Source organism: Sycon ciliatum, chromosome 11 (genome assembly GCF_964019385.1).
Source record: "Sycon ciliatum chromosome 11, ocSycCili1.1, whole genome shotgun sequence".
Taxonomy (NCBI): Eukaryota; Metazoa; Porifera; class Calcarea; order Leucosolenida; family Sycettidae; genus Sycon; species Sycon ciliatum.
The window spans coordinates 16,399,682-16,415,329 of record NC_088653.1 but is presented as its reverse complement, the minus strand read 5'-3'; the positions used below and the strand labels follow the sequence as shown (position 1 = coordinate 16,415,329).

General features: G+C 45.6%; 1 protein-coding gene across 2 annotated transcripts in view; it reads left to right on the top strand.

Moving 5' to 3' along the window:
- LOC135827417 (fibulin-1-like) overlaps window positions 1-15,648 on the top strand; it is a 56,374-nt gene that overhangs the window by 10,058 nt on the left and 30,668 nt on the right. For both annotated transcript variants that reach the window (XM_065339905.1, XM_065339903.1), the window contains exons 5-7: window positions 3,887-4,177; window positions 10,845-11,006; window positions 13,153-13,281. In XM_065339905.1, coding sequence (XP_065195977.1) covers window positions 3,887-4,177; window positions 10,845-11,006; window positions 13,153-13,281 — 582 coding nt within the window. The remainder of the gene's footprint in view (window positions 1-3,886; window positions 4,178-10,844; window positions 11,007-13,152; window positions 13,282-15,648) is intronic.

Here is a 15,648-nt window from a genome sequence, read left to right as displayed (position 1 = left end):
TGCTTCACGGTCAAGCCGTGACCTCTCCCAAAAAGGGATAACGGAGTCCGCAGTGCGCGAAGCACTTGCAGGACCCTTTACGTCGTACGACGCGAGAAGAGGTGCCATGCTTGCTCGACTAACAAAGGTATCAGCTCCCTTGCAGGACTAAGCAGGGTCCCCTCAAGCTCAACAGTGTAGTGAGTACAATGCTGACGACTTGTACTGAAGGTGTAGCCGCCGTACGACAACACTTGTGACTCGAGGCCACTAGTTGTAAGCCATGATTGCTCAACTAACGAAAGTGCCAAATCCTTCGCGGGACTAATCATGGTTCTTACAGAACTCTAGAATATTTCGGAGCCCAGCTTTTGGCTGCTGAGCTCAATGCATGGTCGCTTTCACGACGAGTCTGATCCGGGTCATGACACCCAGATCAATTTGTGCGATATCAAATTGTTTGTGATCTACCACATCGAGCAGAACGGGATCCAAACACAAGCTTACCGATGGTTAGGCTGCCGACCTGACTGGACAAATGATCCCTGGCTTCACCAGACGCCAGAAGTAGGACACCATGTCCTTTGCCGCGACGTCCATCTCCAAAAAGAACTCCATCTTCGTCGTGAAAAGGCTTGAAATACTCAATATTCAACCGAGATTCGCGGTCTCACCCTTTCTCAGATCGAATCATTTTTTGTTGTAGCAGTTGCAGGGCAGATCCCCGCCACTACTTCAACAGAAGATGGCTCCAAAGCATGCCTGGAACAAGCCATATCGAGGTTGCAAGCCACCCCTCTCAGCACTTTTTTTGAAGAAATTCGAAATTTCAATGGTGGAAGATATACTATGAAGAGAATTTCAAAAAGTATGTTTCGCGGAGCGATTGCTCAACCTACGTCATTCAAACTTTGAAGGATGGTTCAGACGTACATGCTAGGCATGGAACCACAGAAGATGATAATATCATAGCTGACACACAGAGTCACACACACAGCAGATTCGTGTGCACAGATACTAAATTAGTGGACGTCGTCATCTTCTTCCCGCTGATCTCAAATGTACTATGACGTGCTATTTCGCCTGACGACGTTCGAACACTCTGCTTAATCGATCTATCGTCGTAGTTCTAGAATGGATGGATTCTTCTGTGCATGTGTTATACACAAGAGAGATTGGAAGCTTTGTCACAACTCTTGAGAGAGAGAGAGAGAGAGAGAGAGAGAGAGCTTCCAATCTCTCTTGTGTACAAGGCTCTGCCCTACATTTGTATTGAGCACTCTGCGGACCGTGAAGCACACCACTTGATCACGGGTGTGTTACAATCATGCACACACCATTGGACCATTGGACGCCCATCGACGGAGGCGATGATAGCGATGCTACAGCAGAAGCTGTAGCAACTTGTGCTGGGATTGCACCATTCAACAGCTTGCAAGGCTGAAGAATTGACCGCCACTATTCAGCCTGGTCTACACCACACGGCTATGAAGTGGTTTTTTCTGGCCAGTGAATCCCTACTGGGAAAGGGGACTATGACCCACAAGAGTAGACTAATTAAGTCTGTTGAGATACTGGATCATTGTGCTTTTGCTTGTGCTTGTCGACGGAAAGAATACGATTTTTGGAGTGTTTGGTGCTTGGGTGGCATTCATCCTCTCAGCGATCAGAGTATGCTTCTCGCTCGCAGTCAACGTTTTGCCTGCAGGGCCCCAAAAATCACTACGTACAGCTGCATGAACTCCCTCTCCATTGCTGAGTCGAACACAGATTTCAGCATGATGGGAGAAGTTGGCAGTCTAGAAGTCAAAACTCAAAAGCATGCAGTCAGACTGAAAGAGTAGAGGCTGAAATAAAAAGGAAAGACGGAACATGTGGTGCAAGGATATCAAAAGTGCTCCGCGTGCCGCCGGAATCTGCATTCCACCGACCTGCACAGTGGCGGGAAACCCTTTCCGTGTTTACGCTGGCAGGAAAGTCACTTGAGCGATTCACCTTGGCAACCTTCACATTCCGCTTGCTTTTCACGCCAGTCTGAACTGAGGGGTCGGATTTCAGTTGCCAGTGCTGTACTTACACCGCACCACCACTGCTGCTGCGTGCGGCCCCACTCAGCTGCCGTCGTTTTTTTTTCTTTTTGGTTGTATTTCATTTGGTGTTTCTGCGATCGGTGCCCTGTCACTGCCGCGGGGCTTGTCTTTCGCTGACCTTGTCCATTCCTATCACTTACGAGTTTAGAATGTGAACTTTAGTATAACAAACAGAAAAGGACGGACTCCAGTGGTAGTTCACTCACCGTTCGGGTTAGTGGAGAACTTGCTTGTGATAGCGGGAGTTCGTCCTAGCCGTATTCTGTACCCAGTGGAAACATTTGAAAAACGTTTTCATTTTGTCAGTAACTACTTGCATGCAGGTAATGGGATTTCGGTCTTTGACCACTTTGTGGTGGGTCTGATCTACTCACCTCCCACCGCTTAGGCACTGCATCTGCGCCTTTGATCCAAGAGGGTCGTGGCGTTTCTACGGATGCGGAAAATTCTGCTCAGTCCAGCCGAGTCGCACGCGAACCGTGACATTTTATCTATTTACTTCCTCCGCGTCATCGAAATTGTCGCAGTTTGACTTTTGATATAAAACGCGGTATTTACTCACCAGCACTCGTACCAGAGGCAAGGAATCGGACATAGGCGATAGTCATCAGTATAGGGTGACGGCAAAGTTCTATTTTCTGTTATTGGAAGCTGGAATTTTTGAACTAGACGCAATTTCTTCGCTGATGTCGCTGCGATGGTAATTTCGACTCGCAGAGATAGTCCGGCGTTGCAGCCTGCACATTTCTTGTGCTTATGGCCATTCACTCAAGCCCCATCACTGTTTTACCTTAGCTGGGGTGAGAATGACTTCGTGGAACAAGTGGCAGCGCTTGGGGAAACATCGAGGGGTCGGCAAACTAAATGCCTGCAACAGCGATAAAATGTGTCGCTCTGGCTGAGACACTCAGTGCATGATTGTACCTGCAAGAGCCGTGTAGACTCTACAACCGACCACGCAACGATCGTGTATTCTTACTAGGCTTCGTTGGTGGTGAAGTAGAAATCATCCAGAGATAGCAGACGACAAGCATAGCAGCTCTTGTCCTGTTGAGAAAGTAAAAGCGTTTGAGATGAGGCGCGACCAACTTTCAACCGTCCTTGAAATATTTAGGAACGATATTTTTGCATCCATTGACATGAGCGACGACGAGGACTTCATCTCTGCATGAAAACTCTCAGTCCAACTGTCCTGGAACGTTACTCTAGTCTTCAGACTATCATACTGTGTAATAAGTTTTGAATGGCTTAGTTTATGGAGTTGTCAGTAACAAGTGACAAGTCACTAGTCAAACTGCGACAATTTCGATGACGCGGAGGAAGTATTTACAACTTGGAGGCATGCTGCTGGTGTGCATGTGGTGAAGCTGGCACCCTCCAGCAGCCACAGGGAGTTCACCCCCAGTAGAGCTATGAGCACGTGCCCTTATAAGGGGTCGTCGCAAACGTTTTCCGTCGTCCCTGAACGAGCGCTTCGTGCTCGAACCCCTCCCCGTCATTCGAAATTAAAGCAGCTTGCTATACTGGACAGTGACAGTCGCATCCATGTGCATAGTATGTACAGTGACGGTCGACTTGCGATTTTGGCTCCCCCCCCCCCCCCCCCCACACACACACACACAATGAATGACGGTCGTTTCAGGGACGACAAAAAAAACAAAAAAACTTTTGCCATGACCCCTAAAGTGAACTTTTGCCTGTTCTGTGTTCAGTGTTATTCTTGATGGGGTTTTACCCTGGCACACCACTAATGATCTTATCCTGCTTTCCTGTGTGCGTGCGCGTGCCCCCCCCGATGCTCTGCCACTGGATTTTAGTGTTTGATATCTGCAATATGAAAACTCTCTCTGTGGGCGATTATTTATTTTACCTTCCATGGGGATATGACCCCGTGTCCAAGACCGGCAATCAGACAGCTCTGGCTAAGTGCAAAAATCAAGTGCCCAGTAACAAACAGAATAGCGTGGAATTGGTGCTGAATGCTACTGGCTATTTTACCGACTTGAAGACATGCCTTTTGAATTTCAGAAGTGCAGTGTCCGGGTCAAGGAACCCTGCCTTGACGTGGCTGACGGAGGACAGCAGCCCGGGAGCTGTCGTCTGTAGAAGTAAGTCTCAAATGACAAAGTCCGTTTGCATTTATTCATTTCTGGTTTAGTTTGTGGACTCCGATCGCATAACTTAACTTGTGCCCACAATTTCCATGTAACAATTTTTTTCTTCCTTGGCTCACCATCTGAGTTCTTTTATTTACTTATTAATAATATTAATTATTCTTTTACTTACTGGTTTGAGGGAAAGAGACAAACGGGAAAAGTCTAAAGAAAAAATTGACTGTCACCACCAGGACTCGAACCAGGGACCCTCGCTTGTAGCCAGCGATGCTCTAACCACTGAGCTATGGTGTAGTCGTCATCCCAGCAGAGGCCGTTCAACACTTTCTTCAGACTTCGTAACTCACACTTCCTGTGAATCCACACAGGCGGGTGGGACGCAGCCCTCACTGTAACCCACACACTTCACGTACAAACTAGCACGCGGGGAGCCCCAAGTCGTAAAATACTGACTGGTTTGAGGGAAAGAGACAAACGGGAAACTTACTTATTAATAATATTAATTAAACTCAATCCCGTAGTATGTGGACGCATTGCTAATGTGAGGAGCAAACTCAGAGATGAGGGCGATGCCCAGCCATGGCACGGTCTGCTCCATGTCCATGAATGTTTGGCCGCTTACAAATTTCAGCGTCCCACTAATAAAACACACTTCGGCCGCATTAAAATGTCGACCTACACTCAGTTACTGCTGCTGCCGGCATGCACTGTCACACTGAAACTTGTGAAGCTGAATTTCGGCCGCAAGAAAATTCCAGCTAAAAATGCCCAGGCCGAAAATATAAAGAACTCTTCCTCTCCTCAGGCCAAAATTAGTCGAAATTAAGTATGTGGCGAATATTTGTTTGACTTGCAGTGCCTGTCTCGCGTGCTGCTGATCATGAAATTCTTTCCCCGATGACAAGGGAGCGGGAACGAAAAAAAAAAAGAAAAAAAAAGTCGGAGCCGAGTTCACACAGTTTTTCAGAGTACATTGTATTTACTATTTAACCCGGATGGAGAGCCAAGGATTAATTTATAAAAAGTAAAAAGGACCAAGGAACTACAAGTTTCACTATAATGTCCACCAACACCACCAGTTACTAAACAATCAGCTCATGCGATAACATTGCACGATACTGACCGACGGTACTGACGTTCTAAAAATAAATTGGCTAACAGCTCTAACACATCTTGGATGCGCACTCCAACAGCCTTCCAACTTGAAAGGTTCTAAGTTATAGAAATAACACTCCTTAGTTATTTCTATATGTTATTTCTATAACTTAGAACCTTCCAAGTTGGAAGGCTGTTGGAGTGCGCATCCAAGATGTGTTAGAGCTGTTAGCCAGTTAGTTGTAGAACGTCAGTACCGTCGGTCAATGTATGACTCTCTTAGTATTGACTCCCAATGATTTTCGCTATACCTAAGCAGCCACATATTCCTGCATATTTCACTCCTTCGGGCTATATTGACTGCTTATATTTGACTGCTTAGGGGTTGCGCAGTTGAGCGGTACGCGGTGTCTAGTGCAGCATGGGCACTGTATTAGTAGGTGGGGGTGCAACAGTCGTGCAATCATAAAGCGGAAATCATGAGGTTATCGTTCTGGAATTTGAAATACGTGTACGGACTGTTTGTCATGATAAATCTAACCTTGACTTCGTACCTTGGTCAGTATAGGAAATAAAAACCTCGTAAAAGACCTCGGCTTCGCCTCAGTCTTTTGCTCAGCTTCTATTTCCTATATTAGGGAGGTTTCGCTCTACGGAATTACGTATTAAAATAGAGTAGGAACTGCACGTAATTTTCATACGTAAAATTCAGTGCTGTTGGGTGTCGCTCTACGTGATTTCTCTACGACTTGTAAACATGCCTTGTTGCTTTGGTGACGCGTTGGCTGCATGCGCCCACTGCATGCACCACGAACCGAAATCACGTTTTCGATTTTATTTTACACTCGGTGTACGGTGCATATTATTTTTAACGACCCGCAACGTTAAAGGGGAAGTATACCCTAAAATCAAATTTTCACCAGTTGTAGTCTTCGGGGTGCTGAGTCGAATGGTCTTGGTCCGAGGAAGCTGCGACGCTCCCTTCCTACTTGAATCCCAATCGAACTCGCGCACTTCCACCGAAACTGGGTGGCTGCGCCCTACGAGATGGGGATTTGTATGCAAAATGTCACTAAAAGCGCCATTTTGTTCTTATAAAAGCACGGATGACCGCGATTGGCCCATATGTTGTAGTCTTTTGGACGCTGAGTCGACTGGTTTTGGTCCGAAAAGGCTGCGATGCAGCGTTCCTCCTTTATTCCCAATCGAACATGGTTGAAGAAGCGGTCACGTGCTCCTGCGTACACCAGTCACCTGGTCACCGTGCCTGCAGGGTACAACTTACTAGCCTGTTTGACCTTTTTTGGGTGCAGTCCTGTCACACGAGTTGAACTCGAGTTGAACCTTGGTGTGAAAGTTGTCGCCTGCTGGCGCGGTGACCAGGTGATTTGGGCACCCAGGAGCACGTGACCGCTTGTTCAACCATGTTCGATTGGGAATAAAGGAGGAACGCTGCATCGCAGCCTTTTCGGATCAAAACCAGTCGACTCAGCTTCCAAAAGACTACAACATATGGGCCAATCGCGGTCATCCGTGCTTTTATAATAACGAAATGGCGCTTTTAGTGACATTTTGCATACAAATCCCCATCTAGTAGGGCGCAGTCACCCAGTTTCGGTGGAAGTGCGCGAGTTCGATTGGGATTCAAGTAGGAAGGGAGCGTCGCAGCTTCCTCGGACCAAGACCATTCGACTCAGCACCCAGAAGACTACAACTGGTGAAAATTTGATTTTAGGGTATACTTCCCCTTTAAGGATTTTCTGATTTTCGAAGCTCGTCGGTTTGAAAAGTTAAAACGATTTTCCCAGACAGATGCAATAAGACTAGGAATGCTACATTCAACTCTTTGGGCCTCCACTGAAATGACTACAACAAGAAAATAATTCCTGCATTTTGAGTATGCATCGTTCAATTGTTCCATCATAACATTGGTTCCACTTTACCAAAAAATTAATTTGACCATCTTGGGCTCCTGAAAAGTTCTTGGAGAGGAGATTACAATGAGCCCAAACTCGTCAAGGACATTCATTGTTGTCCATCACAGTATACCAGGAACGCCGCTGTGACATGGTCTTGAGAAGCAAGACATCGATCTCAGGAGAATAAAGAAAATGAAATTTATCCAGCGTAAGAGCATAAAAAATTCAAATTTTTCGATCTCCTGCTGCAACGCCCAAATTCATCTGAGAGACTTCGGAGTTGTTTGAGCCGACCGCTGAGCATCTCTGCTATCATCTAGATCTTTCAATTGTTGAATTCCGTTGAGAATTGACCGAGTTACGATCCGTTGAACACGCGCTGCATGCCATAATGTGAAATGATCGATTTCAATCGTTCGAGGCCCAAATGCATACGACTTTTGCTAACGAATTTTAACATAACGACAAATCTTTGCTCGTTAACTCGTTCCATTTGTTTGTTCGTTACATATTCATGATTTACAGTATCCAGCATTCAGAGTCTAAGCTGCGGGGGCGATTTTTGAGTCTGTCTGTGCGTCTGAAAGTGCGGCCAACACCCCAGTAACTATCGCACGGTGACGCTCAGCAAAGTCCTGTCGCGTCACTCCGGTATGCACCGGGCATTGCACAGCCCTGGACCTGGCGAACGCTGCGCTGCGAGCTGGCGCAGCCGGGCGCAACCTTGAGTGAGGCTTCCCCAGCACAACGCTGCACAAAGTCGTGCTAGATTTTAGTAAAACGGCGACGTGGGAGACAACAATCTTAATAATGCAATGAATAAAACTATAATGTCCACTCATATCACAACCACAGCAACGAATAAAAAGTTCCAGAACGTGTTCCGATGATGTCACAGTTATCAATGGAATTCGTGACTAAAAGGAATGACGAAACTACAATAGGATTTATAGACTTTGAAGTGGGAGAAACACGAGGACACAACAATAGTAAGAAGAAGAGCACGAACTTCGGTAAAGATTTCACTGTAATAAAACTATACAGGTGAGAAATGATAGAAAATTCAGCAACTGCAGTGTGACAATGTACATGTATGTGCAAGTGTGTGTGAGTGCGAATTTGCTGGAGGACTGTAAGTGCGGTGACATTTTCTTTTTGTTTACAAAGATTGTGATCCTGAATGCGAAAATAGACGGCTTCTGGAACTTTCAACTGCTTGAAATTGCTTGCAGAACGAACAACCCTGAACCAAGAGTCACGAATTCCATTGACAATTGTGACAAGAAAACGTTCTGGGACACTTTATTCGTTGCTATGGTTGTGATTAGGGCTGAAAAGAAAATTCGAATTATTCGAATATTCGAAATATGCAGATCGGAAAAAGAATATTCTTCTTTACAGTCCACTTCAAAACTATAGACGCGTACCTAGGTAAAAAACATGCTCCAAATACTCCAAAAGCAGTGCAGACCAATCAAACGCCCCTGTTCTGAACGATCCTGTTCCGGATCCGACCAATCAAACGCGCCCTAAGTCTTGCAGACACGGACTGCACAACTGACCAACACGGACTACAGTCCATTTCAAAACTATAGACGTGTACCTAGGCAAAAACCGTTATGCCAGCATCTATACCACATAAAATCTGTGATGACTTTGTTCATAAATTGTTCCAAATTGGGCGTCTGTTATCCAATCGTTTTTGTTTTTTTTCTCTCTACAAAATCCACATATCTCCAGACACTGGGATGAATGATGGAGTGTGGTGGTGGGGCCCATTAAGCTCCGCCCCGTTTAGAAACTATATGAGAGTAATTGTGGAGCGATCCTGAGCAATATTCCGAAAACTATTCTCAAAAAGTTCCAGCCAAATTTGAAATATTTCAAAAACCCTACGCGTCTATAGTTTTGAAATGGACTGCCTCTCTCTCATTCCTTCTGTCGTCCACATGTATCAAAGGAGGCGAAATCGCCTGTTTGTGGTGCGACGTTAAATAAACTTCTACAACAACAACAACAACTGTAGAGTAGAGTAAGAATGTCCGTAAGTGTACAGAAACTCGCCTTTTTGATATCGAACAGGCTTATTTTGGTGCAGAAATTGGGTAAGATTGCCACCTTTTATGTGTTGTCATCAGCAAGACAAATGATAACATTGCCCTTTCCAAATATCTCTCCTGTAATTGGGGTACACACCAGTTGATGGTCTCTGGTTACCATGGATACAGCTAGTTATCCATGGATATTGTATGGTTTAGAACATTCGGAATATTCTTCGTTTCACACGTAATCGGAAAAAAGAATATTCGTTCGCTTCATTGCGCATTCGTTTCAGCCCTAGTTGTGATATGAGTGAGCATGTAGTTGTATTCATTGCATTTATTAGATTTTATTCATTGCATTTATTAAAAAGGATTTATTTATTTATTTATTTCACCTTCCCGTGGCCAGAGAATATAGGCCAATATGGAGGGAGGGGGATTGCCCAGAGGCTCAGGCCTGTCGAGTGGATCTCCTACTCGGCACAGAAATATCATGTGTGCGTCCAAGACTACAAGAGGACAAAAAGGAAACAGAGAAAATTAAAAAAAATTAAAAGAATTGTGTGTTGCTCCCTACAGGGGAGCTCTCGCTATTCCTGCCGACTTGAATTTTCACTCGACTGACCCACGACTGCCATCCAGAGCACCTGGAAAGCCCATCGAACCGTTCACTCGGCAAACCTGCGAGAAAGCACCAGTCCACTCCCTGCTCAACAATACACAGTGTTTCGGGGAATTCACCCCTCACCAGTTGAGCTCCGTTAGGCGCTGCATCTACCGCTAGGGTTTATCGGGTGTTAGCGGCCGTCGTGAGTTCCCTTCGGGAAAGGACACGATAATTTACTCTTTTTTTTTACCAGTTGAGCCTGAGTAGAACATTAAAAAGCTGTTGGAATGTCATCAGTGTAGTGTGTGTGTCAGCGAAAGTGACGGAAGAGGGAATGTTTGATTTCGGCGAGACAGGTGACTACAGCATGGTCATTCTCACTCCAGCATTTGCAGAAGCGAAAACTCGCAGAAGCGAAAACTCGCAGAGCAGCACTGTAATTAATGCGTAGCTTGCCATAACTAGATACCGTATTTCCCCGTAAGTTAGTACGTACTAACTTTCGAACTTAGCAGCCACATGAGTACTAACTTTCGGGGGTGGTACTATCTTTCGGGGAGTGATTTTTTATCGGGGGTAAATGACACGCAGTGGGAAGCCTGCGCAACTCTAGTGTCCGTGCATATGATGTATGTACTGTACGGTGTCTGTACATGTAGGACGGGTACGAACTTACTATCTTTCGGGGGGAACTGTCTTTCGGGGTGATAACCTCGGCAGGGGAAAGTGTATTTTTTATAAAAAATAAAAAAAGTAAATTATCGTATCCGTTCCCGAAGGGAACTCACGACGGCCGCTAACACCCGATAAACCCTATTTTTTATAGGGGGGTACTAAGTCATTGGGGAGAACTAACTTACGGGGAAATACGGTATTAGTGAAGTTGATTGCTCCACTGCGGCTGCGTTCACGATTGATTCATGTGATGGTAAATGCACGCCTGCCGGGTATACATAGTCTTCTCGTTTGTTGCTGCATTTCTCTGTTGCTTTGTACAGTGCAGGATGAGTGTTTTACCTCTGCCCGCGGCAATCGTTGCCCCGCCACGTGCGAGTCCAACCCCTTCAAGAGCGGGTATACATGCGTTTCAAGTAGCACTAATCCTTCCTGTTCTTCGGGGTACCAACGTACCCAATATGGGTCGAATATGTTCTGCGCAGGTAATGACCAACTCGCAGCTTGCTGCAACACTTTCATTATTAATGTGGCGCAATGTCCGCAGCGAATGTCCGCCTGCAGGCATAACTTATGTGTAGTATTGTCCGGCCAGTTCAGGGGCGTAGCAGCCGGTCTGGCCGGTCCGGCCAAAGCCGGACCACTTTTTTTAACACGATGCGAAAAATGCCCACAATGCAGGATTTTGCACCCTAATTTCAAAATTTCCCCGCGGGATAACCCCCCCCCCCCCCGGAACCCCTCTGGCCGGACCACCTCCAACGGCAATGCTACTCGCCTGCAGTTCCAAACTGCAAATATCAAGACAGTCACTGCGATTGTAGTTGTCGTGGTCTCAATTACACAAGTGCAAAAGCCCAGTTGCCAGGACCACAAAGTTGTGGGGCTGGCCATTACTTTTGGCATTTTGTCCAGTGGCTGAATGGCACACCCATGCAGCGGTGAAATGGCTGCTCACTGCTGATTAACTCAATCTGCTCCTGCAGCGCTCACCCTCTACCATACTTGCAAAAATTCAAAGTGTCGCAAATCACGTTCCAACTGCATACCCCCCCCCCCCCCCCCCCCCGCCCACTCCTGTTATGCTACCCATTCAACATCGCGCAAGTGGAGAACCCCTGGATAGGCTACGTCCCCCCTCAATTATAGATAGTAATAATAATAATAATAATTTCTAATTTTCTTTCACCGCCCACGGCCGCACAAAGTCCTTGGCTACAAAAAAAAAATTAAAGTCTCTCCAAATCTCTCAAAACCAAACTTCAAACTCCTTTCCAAATTTTCGCCCAAGAGGGCATCTTCAGGGATATGTGACTCCTGTGAACAAAACAACAATATAACTACAGAAAAAAAGGTAATAACAATAACGTGGCAATATACCAGGAACATCATAACTAGTGCTAAGAATTGAGACTAACATTGAAGATAATGTCACATATTCAGAAACAAAAACAGAACCTACCCACAATATCGCTACAAGGCTACAGAGAAGTTACGCCATCCTTATTAAATAATAATAATAATAATAGTAGAAAGGAAAAGGACATAATGAAAACGAGTTAAGAGTAACTCTCCACCACTGTAACTAGATACTATATACAGTCAGAAAGTGCAACAACTAGGCACAAAACTGACAGAGTACTGAGACATTCGACGTCCTGACACCTAGCTTCAACACATCTTCGTAGCGCTAACCGACAGCCTTCCAACTTGGAAGGTTCAAGGTTATGGAAAGACCAAAGAGGGGAAGGCAAGCGCAACGAAAACGAGCACAAGCTACAGTCCCAACGGAACAAAGAATGTCGATTGTCACTGGACGATGACGAGACCAGTAGGCGATTTGACAAAGCGGTCTAACTACAATTCGAAGCAGCAAAGCAGCACACCACTCAACTTGGGTGGGTCAAAAATATCAAAGATAAGGAAGGGGGAAGCTTTGCGAGAACGAATTGTACAAGCCGAAATCTAAACTCCTACAGTACTCCTCATGCATGACATTGTGATGGACTAGTTGACTACCTACTACCTGCCTAGTTGTTGCACTTTCTGACTGTATATAGTATCTAGTTACAGTGGTGGAGAGGTACTCTTAACTCGTTTTCATATGTCCTTTTCCTTTCTACTTTTATTATTGGCTCAATACCCGAGTTTCAAATTGCACACCTGATGAGCCGTCACGAACCATACGGCGAAACGTACGTCGTGTGAAACAACTTGTTTTGTAGTCAACTAGTCCATCACAATTTATTTTCGTACAATTTTTGTGCTAAAACTAATTCCGTACTAAAATTTGTTCATGTGAAAATAATGTACACTATACATGCATACTCCTTGCGAACACGTGTATTTAGAATGTAGCACTGTACGAAAATAAAATCCGTGCGAAAGGTCGAAATTTGGCTTTGTCCGAAAAATTATCCTGTCCGAAGATGTCCTGCTATACTCGTCTGGGGGAAGGAGCGGGGGGGGGATACTCTTCTGGGGAAGGAGGGGCAGGGTATGCTCTCCTGGAGGAAGGAGGGGGTATACTCTTCTGGGAGGAGAGGAGAGGCGGTGGTGAGATTGAATGCTCCGTTATGTGTATTGGTACTGACATATACACACACACACGGTGGTTATGTGTTTTCACAGACGCGGATGAATGTACTACTTCGCATCATTGTTATTCGGAAACCGAACAGTGTGTGAACACAATCGGATCTTACAATTGCCGATGCTCACCGGGCAAACCTTTTGACGAAATCCTGAAAAGATGCGTGGGTAAGTCCTTACAAGGGTGATTCCGGCTCGAAGCCTCCTTGTTGTCCTCCGGCGGTCAGCTAATTATGTTCATGCCCTGAAGATTTAAATATTGCGACCGAGCTTTCGGCCGCACTCCGCTGCACCACGTCTTCCACCCGTCACTACCATGTGATCTTAGCGGAACTGATGCACAAAGCAATACACTAGGGGTGAAACGAAGGTCTCAATTTGCCAAACGAACCTTCTTCATGGAAACGAACGAAGGTGTCGAATGATTCTTTTACCAGTTCACAGTTCCTCTTGAAGCACGCTTTGTGCATGTGCCCTACAAAGTACATGACTGTGCACATATTTGATGTGCAGTCACACGCCCATAGCTTTTGCAGTGCGCAGTTTGCACCCTAAACTGCCCAAGACTACTTCTGCACACCTAGGCCGCGAATGGCCACGCTCAAGCGCAGTCCGTGGCCTACTATGGACTTGCAGTGGCACCTACCGGGAGCCAAGTGAACACAAAACTAGTCGACTGTACAAACTACAGTACAGTTCCTCCTGTATACAAGGAAGATCAGTGCATGTATGTGCTTGTGTGTGCAGAAATCGTGTGTTGACCTTCTTTTGAATTGAAAACGAAGGTTTGTTTCAAATTAAAACGAAGGTTCTTCGAACCTTTGACACCTTCGTTTCACCCCTACAATACACACAATACCAGAATAAAGAACTAAGACGTCATGGGCTTTTATGTGAAGTAACGTTAATGCAATTTGGGGGTAAACTATCCAGGATGTGTTTGGTTGGTACGATCTAGAACAGGATCGGACATCTGGTGCGCGTGGAGCAGCCTCATGCCAACCAAACTGTACTCCAGAAATAGAGCACACTTTTGTGAAAAAAATGTCCCAAACTTGGTGCATTCTTCAAAATGTGTATGGGTCGCCATGGTCACTTTGTACGGTACAACGAGTTCGACCCAAAAGCATAATTATGCATGTGATCATTTGGGACCTAAGTCAATGTTCCCGCCAGGTTTCACTGTGAAAAAGTGAAACTGCTCGGTCTGCTCCGGCCTCGAGACCACAGCAAGCAGAACATGTCCTGGCCGACCCGGAACAAGTGCAGTCCCAACCAAACGTACTGTTCTGGTGAATCCTGTTCTAGGTCATGTTGCAAATCACAGTGATGCTGTGTTCGCATTGTACACCATTTTTCGTTTACTGAAATCGTTCTTGGCCCACCCTGCACGAAGGAATTACATCATTGTGATGCTTGTATACGTCCCATTGACCGATTTTGTTCGCAAAAATTCACTCGCCGACTCACGGGCGACTGCTTGTCACCAATCACAATAGCTCTGAGTACTGAGTACTGAGCTCCAAACCAAGACACGGTTTTCTTATTTTCTAACACTGACGGTGAGAAGAGGCAAACCGAAAACAGCAACATTTGGATGGGCAGGGACTACCAATCAGTGTTAAACAACCATGTGAAGATGCCGAGACCTCTGGTCGGTTGAGCATGGCAAGCCCCACCAGCACCATCTCACCCCATGATGGTCCCATGTGCTTGCTGGTGAGTTGTGTATTTTGTAATAAAAAAACAACAACAAAAACCGAGACAACAAACAAAACAACACTTGAGCAGTTTCAGATTATTTCTACTTGTCCGCAAAATCCAACGCAGCCACTACACATTTGCAAGACTTCACTTCCTAGCTTCAAACTATAAAACGGTCTTTTTAGGGGCCATCCGTAAATACCGATATTTATTTTAGAAACGAAAACTTGTCCTTTCTCTTCAATCCCTCCCCTCCCCCTCCCCCCCCCTTCCCTCCCCCTCCCCCTCCTTGAAAAGTGAACACATACAGATTATTATGGTATCGATATTTTTGAGTTTTTTCCTGGACGTGCTCTCACATACAGACTGTGCATCGATATTTTTGGAGAAACGAACAAGTGCTCGCCCCTCCCCCTAAACGACTAGTTTTTGCTCCTAATTAAAATACAGTCAATTTTGCTAATAACGACTGCGGATATAGCGACTATTCGCGACTAGTCATGAAGTTGGTTGCTCCAACTAGGAACACACGCTTCTTGCCGAACTTGACACTTGACTGACTCACGACTGCCATCCGAAGCACACGACGTGCTCGCGAATAACGACAGAATTTCCATGCCCAGAGCAAAGTCCCATCTATCTGTATGCATTCGACTTGGATGACTATCTGAGTAACGACAAATCGCGAATAGCGATATGATTTCAGGGAATAATTCACTTTCAATGTTTTGCATAGCAACTTTGCTACACAGAGTCGAATTTGAATAGCAATTCGAAAATGTTGCGTAGCAATTTTCTTCAACACTTGACAACATTGTCTTTCTCCAGAGC